Source organism: Trichechus manatus, unplaced genomic scaffold (assembly GCF_000243295.1).
Source record: "Trichechus manatus latirostris isolate Lorelei unplaced genomic scaffold, TriManLat1.0 scaffold00146, whole genome shotgun sequence".
Classification (NCBI taxonomy): Eukaryota; Metazoa; Chordata; class Mammalia; order Sirenia; family Trichechidae; genus Trichechus; species Trichechus manatus.
In genome coordinates, this window is record NW_004444082.1 from 1,761,159 (window position 1) to 1,773,807 (window position 12,649).

A 12,649-nucleotide genomic window follows, 5' to 3' on the forward strand; every position below is an offset into this window, starting at 1 on the left:
CCTCGTGGGTATCTGTTTTGATCTCTGTGACTGTAATTGCTGATGCACTTTCTAATAGGATTTTCTTTGATCTTCCCTTGAATTCCCTATCCCAAGATTCTTGATGTTTTTAATACCTAATTTTACTTTGGACTAAATGTGAGCGTTTATGTCCTGATGGATGTTATTAAATACTGCGTCTCCCTTATCAGCATTAATGAGAACCGTCAGAGTGAGGGCAGTTGACTCATCAGCAGACTGTACAAAACCCTTAGGAGAGATGGTCCCCAATGAGCAAAGTGGGAATAATCAGGCGGAATAATAGTCAAGTGATTGCCCTTGAAAAATAGAGGCATTCCGCTTAATTTGGACTTGAACTTCTTTTCTTCGGGTTCCTTTTTTCCCCTGAGCTCCTGTAGATTTGAGAGGATGTTCATTTTGCAGACTGCAATTAGAGGAATTTGTCCTGGAAGAATAGTCCAGAAACAGATGTGAAGAAAAGCATTATACAAATTATAATCCAGCGTTTACAACCTCGGACTCTGTGAAGCCTGTGTCATAACTTGTGGTGGTGTTGCTGTTGTTCCCGCCTGCCTGTGGGCTTCTCAGAGGCAAGACTGTTATCTTCACCATGTATCCCAAGCACCAGCACCAAGCTGGGCTCATAGAGGGTGCTTGTGAAATGCTGAGCAGATGAACACTGGAAAGGGTGAAAGACGTCTTTTGTGGATAGCCAAATACATGAGAAGAAACAACAGTGTTGTTTAAACAGCATCAAGCTGTTAGAGAAGGTTTCCCTTTCATTCTTCCCTCCCATCTGTTGGGCCCTTCTAAGTATCAGAAACTATGCATTACACGTATTCTCATTTAATCCACATAATCACCCTACAAAGAAGGTGATGTGCTCTGCCCATGTTACAGATGAGGAAGCAGAGACTTGGTAGGGAAAGCCAGAGCTGGCTGAGCACGTGAGACAGATGTAGGCAGGACAGCAGAGTCAGGGCGGCACGGTAAGTCTCCCCTGCTTGCTGCCATTTTCTCAGTGAAATGCGTTTTCATCTGGAAGGGGAGAGAGGAGGGGCTGATGTCAGACTGGTTTTCCTACAATGTAATCCCCTGCTCAGTATGACTGTTCTTATCTGAGAATTATCAACAAACTTCTCCACTTCACCTCCAAGGTCTTCCACAGAAGGAGCAGGGTTTCAGGAGAGGCAGCTCACACCTTAATTTTTCTCTTCTACAAGTTCTTGGCTAATTATGAGTCAACTCTGAAATGTTACAGCCATTGATAGTACTTGTGGGAATTACTGTATCTAATCGGAATGAGATGTTAGGGAGGCTTCAAGTCAGTAGCATGGAGTTGGTGGGTAGAAATTTAGCACAGCTTTTCAGTGGATAGTTTAGCAAAAGGTTTTCAAGTCTATTGAAGTTCGTATAAAACCAAAAGCAAACCCGTTACCGTCAAGTCGATTCCAACTCATAGCGACCCTATAGGACAGAGTAGAACTGCCCCATAGGGTTTCCAAGGAGCAGCTGCTGGATTAGAAATGCCGACTTTTTTGGTTAGCAGCCACGCTCTTAACCACTATAAGACAGTCTAAAACATTACAGATATTTTTCACGTATGTAATCTTTAGCTCTAAACCCCATTAGCAGAATGATGTCCTGAGCATTATCCTCTGTGATTCAGTGAGACCTTTCACAGCAGAATAGCCCATTGCAAGGCCCCCAAAGCAATCCAAAATGACATGATTGGAGGAAAAAAATGTGTCTGATTGAAGATGATTTTGACCCATTTCTGCTGCCCGTCCCCCTCAGGAGTCTTAACTTTTCAAACTACTCAAGACAACACCTCCCTTTGTGTCAAAGGCCAGTATTTGTCTGCCGTGATACCATTGAATGTGGGGAAATAAGCAGGTCTTTCAGAAATGAAATAACACCACGAACCCTCCTATCTCATATATAGTACACACAAGAGGAGCTTTCAAATGCCTCTACCCAGCGTTTGTTCCTCAGAGCCCTTTGATGTAGTGAAGAATGCCATAGCATGACATAGAATAGGTCATTATGTTTGAGTTAGGTGAGGGTAGGCAGGGGAGATGGTGGAGTCCTTCTCTTTACTTGAGAAATCAAAAGAAAACACAGTACCTGTTTAGGTACCTTTCCCCTGAAAGTTGCCAGCATTATTCATAGACAGCTCCTAAATAAGCAGATGGCTTTTTTAATGATTAGGCCCAGTTTTGCTAAAATGCTAATTAGTTAGAGAAAAATAACGTGAAAGTCTGTCATACATTGCAGGACATATCTTTCATGTCTGTGTTATTTGCTGCTGGGAATCACACAGTCTCCACCTGAGTAGACGCCGTTTCTCTCTTTTTGTTGAAATCATGTGACTCTTCAGTCACAAGAAAAGGGGGGAGACAGTGAATGAGGAAAGGGAGAACCCCCTTCAGAATGAAGCACTCAATGAAAAGGAAAGCCATTTTTCTATTTCAGAAAATCAGCCTCATTAAGACTTTTTGAACTGTGCATTTGGGGCAGGCTCTTCAGTGGATCATATGGCATGTACATCTCAATTCATTTTTCTACACATTTCCATGGCGCTTGGGGAAACCACATTGCCTGTTTGAAAGTCAGTTCTGACTCTGAGCTTGTCAAGCTAGAGGTCTTGGTCAGAATGCACTGGAAAAAAAATCAGTTAAAACAGTGGGAACTTGTTCTGGTCCCACACCTGATTTATTTGTGACCCAGGGCAAGTCACTTCACCTTGGTGACGTGGAATCATCTAGTTTACCTCCTACTTTATCCATCTGTTGACTAAACCATTTGTCCTGTAGAATTCCTCACATTCTGAATTTTGCTGACGTATTCTTGCGGTTGCGTCATTTGACATTTTATTATCTATTTCCTGTGAACTGGGACTGGAACCAGAGGCATAATCAGATTCAGGTTTCTTATTTTGGTAAGAATCTTCCGTAAGTAGAGCTCTTTGTTTCCTATCACATTATGTCAGGAAGCACATAATGCACAAATTGATTAGTGGGTTGTGGTTTTGCCAGCCTGCTCCATCCATTATAAAGTTCCACATCAGCCTTTCACTTAATGGTTTTTTAAGCTACTGATGATGATTGCCTAGATCCATTATTTTATTAGGGGTTTCAGTATGGTGACATTCTAATTCTATCATTCCTTCTGTATTTATTAAGTATCAACTCTACTCAACTGTTTGGTTACCCTGAAATACAGTTCATATAGGAAACTCAAGATAAATGTTTGATTCATTCCCTTTATTTACCAGTTTCAGAATGAGTTGGCGCCATAATGACCTCTTAAGATGAGCGTCATTACAAACTCATAGATTTTTAACATATATGAAATGTTTGAATACTTTGTAGAAATTAGTGTTTGGATGTTCATTATATCTCATCTTTTGACATGACCCCAGAACTCTTTGATAGCTTCTTTGATTCCTGGTACAACAGAATGTTCTAAACACACATTCACAATAAATAAGTAGTGTGTGAAGGCCAAATCATTTGATTTTCACATTTTTATTAACAAGAAAGAACCTTTTACTACCAACATACCAAAGTATTACAATAAATCTAGTTTGTTTGAAACCTTAATCTGTAAAAAGAAAAACTTGAAAATTCATAATTAGAGTATTCAATTTGAGTGTAATTATATTTTTCCAAGAGGGAAAAGGCATTTCAGTAATAAAAGGATGATTTTTTTTGGATAAGCCAATAAGAAAATGTATGTTGGGAAGAGCGGTTGATAGATAAATAGGTGCTTTAGAAAAGGCCAAGTGGACAATCAAGTGGCCATCAGACACTCCTGTAAGTGATAAAATACTTAAATTCTGAGCATTGCTTGCTTTTACGCAGTTGTATTAGTTTCCCATTGCTGCTGTAACAAATTACCACAAACTTAGTGGCTTAAAACAACACAAATTTATCTTTCGGTTCTGTAGGTCAGAAGTCCAACGCAGTCTCACTGGGCTAAAGTCACCATGTCCGCAGGTCTGCATTCGTTTCTGGAGGCGCGAGGGGAGAGTCTGTTTCCTTGCCTTTTCCAGCTTCTAGAAGCCATCCTCCTTCTTTGGCTTGTGACCTCTCCCTCCTTCTTCAAAGCCAGCAATGGCAGGTTGACTCCTTCTCATGTCACATCTCTCTGACCTCCTCCTCTGCCTCCCGAAGTGTCACGTGATCAGATTGTGCCCACCCAGAGAATCTGGGATAATCTCCCTGTTTTAAGGTTAGCAACCTTAAATTATGATTAGCAACCACAGTTCCATCTATAACTTTACTTCCTTTTTGCCATATAACATAACATATTCACAGGTTCCAGGGTTAGGATGTGGACATCTTTGAGGGACATTGTTCTGCCTGGTAAATGAGATCCAAATCCAAGCACAGGATGTTCCTTCCTGGGTTAAATTAGCTAGTGCTTCTAAAGCAATCACTTTCCATCACTGTGTTCATTGCCAGTTACTTAAGAATCAGTTGTATTTGCTCCTGCGTAAATGAACCAGCAGCAGCTGTATTTTTAACTTTGAATGGAATGCTTTTTTAAAACTTTGCATCCTATATGTTTATGAGATTCTTGGGTACTTAGTTCTGCATACCCAAGGAGTCACCTGGATTTTATAATAATGTCGTTCCTTAAATTACAATACACAACTTGAAATTTTGTAGTGCTCCTGTTTTCTGCATGCTGCCCCAGTGGCTTGCCCTGTTTCTATTAGACAGGGACATACCCAGATTTTCTGGTGAGCTTTACAAACTTCATCAACAGGAACCTGGAGGAACCTATACCAAAATGACATGCATTAAAAATCCCTCTCTCTCGCTTGTCTTTATTGCCTGGTGGAAGTTCAACAATATACCAGTTTACTCTTGCTGCAAAGTGACATTTTTGAAACCATTAAATTTCAAGATAATATTCACCCATGGAATTCAGCACCATAAGCTAACTATAAGCGGGGAACCACTCACACTAATGACGCTTTATTCCCATTTTGCTTGATTGGGGATTGTACCAGTTTCATGTTTTCTGTGCCATTGCTGGTTCTAGTCCCTCTAGATTCATATTACCCTGATGTGAGGAATAAAACTATACAAAATATTACTAAGGATGACAGATACTGCATCTGTTATTTCTGCTGCTGACTTTTCAAAATCTTCAGCTAGTTTGGAAGATTACATTAGCTGCACACATCAGCTGTGAGTCATTCCCGAGTGGAGGATGTTGCTTTCAGGGGGTCTCTGGGTGGGTGATAGTGAAGCACAGACTGTGTGTGCCTTTAGGAGGCCCTGCCCCAATGCATGCGCAGAGGAGCCCACGGGAACACAGCCCCTCACAAAGCAGAGCTCTCGCCCGCCCGGCGGGACACAGGAGTCTGACTAGAAGCAGGGAACACGTGGGGCTCACAGGGTTCCTCCTCGGTGGCCACACCAGCCTACTTCTTTCTCTGTCACTTTATCTCATCACAAGTCAAAAGGTAAGCTGCGAAGCAGGCCCGAGGAAGATCAGAATCCTGGTTTGTCTTAAAGCCAAACTATTCTCTGTGATTAGCCATAGGCCTGTTTACTAGGCAATGAAAAGCCAAAGGTAAGCAGGCTTCCTACTGAGCGCCCTCAGGAGGAGACGGCCCGAGTGGGCTTTGTAAGTGATGACACAGTCAGCACAGATATAAGAAGAATACTCTTACCTCAGTCAACGACGAGAAGGTCCCAGCTAGCAAAGAAACCAGCCCTTACTGTGGATATACAGACTTAGGCAACCGATGGTGAGGCTAATGGCAGCTTCTCAGAGCTGATTTCATCTAAACAGAAGAAGACAGTGCCCGAGGTCTAACTTCCTTCTCTAGCCACGTGGCCTCGGACAACGTACTTAATGCCTCTGGGCCTCAGTTTCCTTTTCACCGAGATAGGGAGAATAATAGTAATTTCTTCACAGGGTGGCTGTAAGAACTAACGAGTGCAGAGTTCCTCCGTCGGTACCTGGCGCGTCTGAAATGTTGCAGAATCTTTTGTGCTCCTTATTCACGTGTCATGTTTCTACCAGCCGCCATCGTGCTGGTTCTTTGTGAGCTGAAATAATGAAACGTCATACCACTGGGTTTTTGTTTTTGTTTTTCCCATAACATTTCACCTTTAAAAACAACATTATCTGGTAATTCTCACAGATCTATCTTAAGGTGACAGCCCTTACTCATTTAGGTTTAGTCAGCTGGATCTTGGCAATCTGGTATAAAGCATGCATTGTTTGACTCAACCAATATCTATTTCATCCCAACTGTGAAAAAAAGTAAATACTTCTTCATCGTTCCACCTCTTGCCCCAGCCTTTAATTAAGCCTCTGCGCGCAAACTTAATTGCAGAAGCAGGGACTGAAAGCCATTTGCCCTCTCATTCTTATGTCTATATGTGATTTATAATTCCATAAATATTTAAAATATGCAACAGATGGTCTTAAAAAATGAAGACACCTTTTCTATGCCCAATAAGTGATCTTTGGCTCACTGCTAACAAGTCTGTCCTTGTTGTTTACACAATCCATCATGGCGGGTCCCTAAAGGAGGGCCAGGGCAGCCTGCTCGCTGGTGACCCAGCATTGTCGCGGTAAGCCAGGAGAGCAAGTAGTGTGCATATTGAGGATGGCGCTTGGATTCTTTCCCCCTGAATCTGCTGGTGTCCATGGCTCCTTCCTACTCCTCTCACAGCTGGCCCTCAGCTCAGTTTCAGAGAGGAAAGTAAGAGAAAGGGTTAGTTCTGCTGCGCTTTCAACCATGCTGCTTTGTTCTCTAGGAGGCATCTGTTTGTCCTGCAGCCCTTCGGTAGGACGCAGCACTGAAGAGTCTATTCTTCACTGTTCACTTTATCAGTTCTGAGCCATACTTGCTGCGTACACAGAAACTTGCCAAGAAGTTTCCATTCATTTTCCTTTCTCCCATTTCATGATTTTTATTTTTACCCCAGAAAAGAAATATGAGAGAAATATTGGAGTATAATAAGTATGAAGGATCCTTCCTTTAATTTGAATTCATCCCACGTCTCTCTCCTTTCTCACCTTGATTCTATTTTGAAATTTGGGGGCTTTTTTTCTCCCTCTAATATTTTATGATTTATTTTTTGATGTTAGTAGCGACTTGTTTTTTGTTACCAAGGGCCTTGAGATTTATTCAGTCCAAGTTTGGAGATTCCAAAAATCCCCAAACCCATTACTGTTGAGTTCATTCCAACTCATAGTGACCCTATATGACATAGTAGAACTGCCCCATAGGGTTTCCAAGGAGCAGCTGGTGGATTCAGACTGCCCACCTTTTGGATAGCAGCCAAACGCTTAACCACTGCACCGCCAGGGCTCCAGTTTGGAGATTAGAGGTTAAAATATTTCAGGCAAACCACTTGTTAAAAATCAAAATGGGAAATAAATTTACTTGTGTATTTAGACAAGATTACAGAGAACACTGTTTCAACTTTAGTTTCCCCTGAACTAAGGACTTTATGTTACTAACTTCACAAAGTTTCTCTGATAGTTTTCAAAGTTTTCACTTGAAAAACGAAAACAGATGTGAAACAAGAAGCCCGAAAGAGAAACGGCACGGGTAAACGCCACCTTCTTCGTAGCTGTTCCCAAGCCCCAGTCTAAATCAAACCTTCCTCACCCAGCTGTAATTATGGACAGGAGCATTTGAGATATATAGAAGAACAGAAAAAAATCTCAAACGACTCAAAAACTTTATACCTTAGGAGGCTACTTTTGATAGGTCAGTTGTAGAAAAACTCTCCCCACTAATACTTTGCTATGATAATGATTAATTCAGTCATTACAGAGATTCGGGCTCCAGTCCCAGGCCCACCATTTGGACAAGTTACTTCTCTGAGACTCAGCTCCCTCATCTATACAATTGGAGGTAAGACTAACTAACTTTCAGGGTCACTAGGATTAAATGAGATAACCCTTGTGAAGTGCTGACTTACAATGGTTGTGTGCTATATATTAGTTTCCTCTCCCAGCCACTTCCATAAATTGAAGTTCTGAGGGCTGTTTTAACAGAGAGCACCGTGCCCACACACAAGCTCAGTTTGAGCCCTGTACTGTTTTATTTTTAAATTTGCATTGTTTGACAGCTGCAAGGCAATGGATCACTTTTCTATAGCCTTTTTCGCTATGGTTTTGTAACTCCCACCAAGTGACTGGGTGGGACCATGCAAATAGGTATATGGAACCCTAACAAGGGGATTGGTCAGTTTTGCCATCCCACTAGGCTTAAAGGGAGACACTGAGAGATAGAGAGTAGGTGCTGTAACGTGGAAGACAGAGGGAGAGCTGTAATACTGGAGATGGCAAGAAGCAGCAGCAGAGGAACAGCGGCAGCAGAACCAGAAGAACAGCAAAAAGCCAAAGGAGACTGCAGGAGACGGCATGAGGGGCTTGACAACGCGGTGGGCTTCCTGGCCCATGGAGCAAGAAAGTTGAGCACCATTGAGCAAGAGGCTTGCTGGTGGAGTAGAGTGCCTTTGGGCAGTTGGTGGAGCTAGGTTTGCCTCCCCATGGAGCTAGAGCTGAGCACCTTCGGGCTGAGGCTTACTGGCAGAGTGGGTGGCCTCTGGGTACTTATCGTCAGAGCTAAAAGAGCTTTGTAACACTTGCCCACGCAGGGCAGAGGCCAGGGCAAGGGACTGAGAGCCAGAGAGAGACCTGCCTGCGGGCACAGCTGAGAAGAGGCTGTCCTGATGGAAGAACTGTATCCTGAGCATTCCTGAACCTGAGTTGTAACCTGCTACTTCCCTAATAAACCCTATAACTTATGAGTATGGTCTGTGAAGTTCTGTGTGGCCATTGCAACAAATTTTTGAACCCAGCAGAGGAGTAGAGAGTGCCATGGGAGGGACAGTTGGTGTCAGAACTGGTAAAGATGGCAGAGAGAGGAGGCGTGCCTGACCTCCACCTCACAGGAATCAGCCTTGGGCTGTTGATCTTGATTCTCCTTTCTTCCTGTGAAGTGATACGAGGTCAGATGCCCCTACCATGTCATTTTTACAACAACACAAAAATTAAAAGCATTCAGAAAAAATCTGGATTTCTGGTTTCTCCTGAAGCTTGGAAAGTCTGGGAATGCCATGGTCTGCCTGAGCTGAGCTGGCTTTCTCCCTTTAATTTTTCCAGTCTCCACCACTCCTTATTGTCTTACACCTGCTTCACTCACACACATGACCTGCCTGGCCCTGCTGAGACGTTTGTGTCTGTGACATTTGATGAGAATGAAAACACGGCTAAAGGGTAGGGCTCATTCAGGAGGGCTTGCAGAGGACACTGTGAACTTGATTTTGAAGGAGGCTCATGGACATAGGTTGTGTGCTTAATGGATATGAGCTTAAAGCTGTGGGGATGTGACTGGCCTCTGGTTGATTTGATCAGACTCAAATGACAGGGTTCTTTTGTGCTCACAGAAGATCAGCAATGAGGTGTTTAGCTTGACAGCACTGACGCTGGTTCACACAGATGGAGGATCAGAAAGATCTTTTCCAGCACAAGCTCATCCTTCATTGATGCCCACGTCCTCACCCTCACCCACCACCACCATCACCAAGGCAAAACCCACACTAGCAGTCATTCCAAACCTTTCGGATTACAGGAATATGAGCAAGAAGAGGCAAAGGGGAGGGTAGTGAAGTTGACTAGGCCTCTCTTTATAGATAGAACAAAAGAGAAAATGGAGGCAGTTGCAGTCAATCCAAAACAAATCAAAGAAATGCAAGCAAAAAGTAGGCATTTTGCCTGAATTATGGAGCTAAGTATCTCAACCCTCCACTTCAGTGTTCCTGGGGAGACCTGATCTAAGTGTGTTTTTCCAATGAACTGGCAGATTCAGAAGTAGAGAGAAAATGTATTATTGTAGCTGCAGCTGTGGAGGCCAAGCTTGGTGCTGCCTTTCTGTCTGTTAACACCTGTCAAGAGCATCCAAGGCCCAGCTCTGGCTCTCAGACCAGCATGGCTGGCTGGGAAAAGGGACTCCACACAAAATGGTTCGTGAAGTGTCTGCATACTGGGAAGAGAGAATGCTAGTACCCAGAGCAGTCACCCCAGTTACTGTTCAAAGTCTTCGTAACTTTAACACTGTCATAGAAGCTATAGGTGATTTTCATTTTTCTGTTTAAAAATGTATCTTTTTGCAAAAACTTTTAGCAATAAAAAGGCCAACTGATTAATGAATCCCCTCTGCCTTCAAAGTATGAAATTAAAAGGTTATTATAACTACAGGCAAGAACGCATTTGAATTATGTTGCATTTGGAAATGATAGTAAAGATTATCCATATGGTCTAATGTTGTAAATGCCTTACATCGCATTAGCAATCCCCTAATATGGTGGTGCGTTTGATTATGTGGCTCATTTGAAATTATGCTGTGTCCTGGGCCAATCAGAGTCAAGATGATTTTCTAGAAATAACTGCCATCTTCTTTTTTAAACGCTGTTTGGTGCTTAGGCAGAGTTAGAATATTTCAGGACCGTATTTTTGATACTATGGTGCCTTTGTCTTCTTAAACCTTCTCACTTTGTACCTTCTCCTTAAGCATCTCTAATTCTGTTCTTAACTGTCTTGGTACATAAAACAGTCTTCTAGCACCCTGGTGGTAAGCTCTGTAAAAATGTGCGTTATCTGCTTGTTTATATGTCAGTCTCTCGTAGGTTTTTGTGGTTCGTGTCCAGGTAGCTGTCACTTTACGGGGGGCTTCAGGTGGTCAGTGAGCAGGAGGCAGAGGCCAGAATAAGCTAAGTCTCCAAGAGAATTGGAGATGGTTCTGCTCTCCTGGGCTTTTTGCGTTCTGTTCCACGGAGGGAGGGAACAGTGGGGACCCAGCACCGCGCTGCTCTTCCCAGGGCCGCCAGCAACGTGAGTTCTTTTCGTCCTGCCCTGAGGGTTGACCGTCCTTGATGGGGAGCTCGTTCGAGTGCATCTGGGATTTGGCCAAGTGTCATAGCGCCCCTGGTTCTCCAGAGGCCTGAGCTCCTTGTCCTTTCCTGCCTCTGTGTCTTCATCCACTCCCTGCCACGCACACTTCCCTTACAAGATCTGAACCCCTGGTCTCGTTTTGTTCTTTAGTTTTACAGCGTGCCTTTTACGTCTACCCTCGAGTTATTTCAGTTTTGTTTGGCAAATATTGACTAGAGAGATCTTCTCTTTTACCCTGAGTGTGACAATGTAGACAACAATTTGGCAAAACGTTAATAACAGCTTCAGGAGTATGTTAGTAAATAAATTACAACTGCGTTGCACTAAGATCATTGGCCATTTTAATTTAGCTTCAGCAGGAGAAACATGAAGTAATGTTTTAGACTGGAAATTCCTAATGTCGCTGTGGTTGCCTTGAGGGTGGGCAGCAAGTGTTCGTCATCACCATACGTCCAAGGCCTGGCAGAGTGTCTGACATAGAAGGCACTGTACATTAACGTGTGAGTGAATACGATTAATTCACCCAGCGTTAGCCCTCAGCGCCGGTGATACACAAGCCAAAGCTTCTGTTTCCGTCTGTCTGTATGTTGACATAATGGACCTTTTTGTTCTAAGGAAACTGGCCAAGAAGCGGAAGGAGACAATGAGCAGCACCCGGCAGGAGATGACTGTGATGGTGAACTCAATGGACAAGAGCTACGCCGAGCACGGCACCAACTGTGACGAGGCCTTCTCCTTCATGGACACGCACAACCTGAACGGGAGGTGTAAGTCCAGGCCCTTCTCTGCTTCTAATACGTCTCTCTCATTTGCCAGGATTCCCGGTACGACCAGGGAATTAAAAAATAAAACCTCCCTGAAAAATCTTATGCCATATGGGTTTCTCCAGTCACTTACATAGCCCTGAAAACATCTATATGTCCCATAGGTTGCTTAGCGGAGGTGATGTTCTAAACGTGACAGGACCAAGTCAGCACAGGAACCATAAATCCACTTCTGTAAAAACTTAAATGGCGGTGACATGAAGGTTTCTCGCCTCTTGAAGAGGAAGGCACCTGCTTGTCATCATCCTGGTGTTGTTCAGGTCCCGTTTGTAGGCTAGTCAGGTGTAGAATTACACAAGGGAAGCCTGTTAGAAACAATTCACTAAATGGGAGTAACAAGTTAATTGTTTATCTGTTTAGCTGACAGGTTTTGCCTTGATTGTAGAGCTGTTAGTGACAATTAATATATTAAACTGCATTTCAACTTCCCAAGTCATACATTTCACACCAGGTGGGTCAACCAAGCTCAGCTAATACCTTTTCATACTACCACCTGTGATCCAGGTATCAGGCATTATTTTAGGAAGCTTACAATTAGATTGATTACATGAAGTTAAAAAAGAACAATTGTTTTGTCCCTGGAGGTCTTCCCAGAAACCAGAACTAAATCCCATGGTGTGTGCCTGACTGTCGTTCAGGCATGCTGAGTTCAAGGTCAGGGTTGCTTTACCCATGTACAGCCCATGCCCACAGATTGCCCCGGACCCTGGCTACATAATCATGACGTTGGTCAGAATGGGGTGAAATCAAAGTGCAGCTATCACTGTTACTAAAAAAATGCTCACAGGCTGGGGGCCCTCAGAACTGTAAGGAACGGCATCATTTTGTCAGCTACAGGCACAGACACAGACGTGTCTTCAGTATCAGTTTGGACAGTGTGT

At 43.3% G+C, this 12,649-nt stretch overlaps 1 protein-coding gene across 2 annotated transcripts in view; it reads left to right on the top strand.

Moving 5' to 3' along the window:
- Positions 1 to 12,649, top strand: part of PTPRM (protein tyrosine phosphatase receptor type M) — a 746,511-nt gene that overhangs the window by 543,945 nt on the left and 189,917 nt on the right. For both annotated transcript variants that reach the window (XM_004385786.3, XM_012558215.1), the window contains one exon: positions 11,560 to 11,711. In XM_004385786.3, the coding sequence (XP_004385843.1) occupies positions 11,560 to 11,711 (152 nt within the window). The remainder of the gene's footprint in view (positions 1 to 11,559; positions 11,712 to 12,649) is intronic.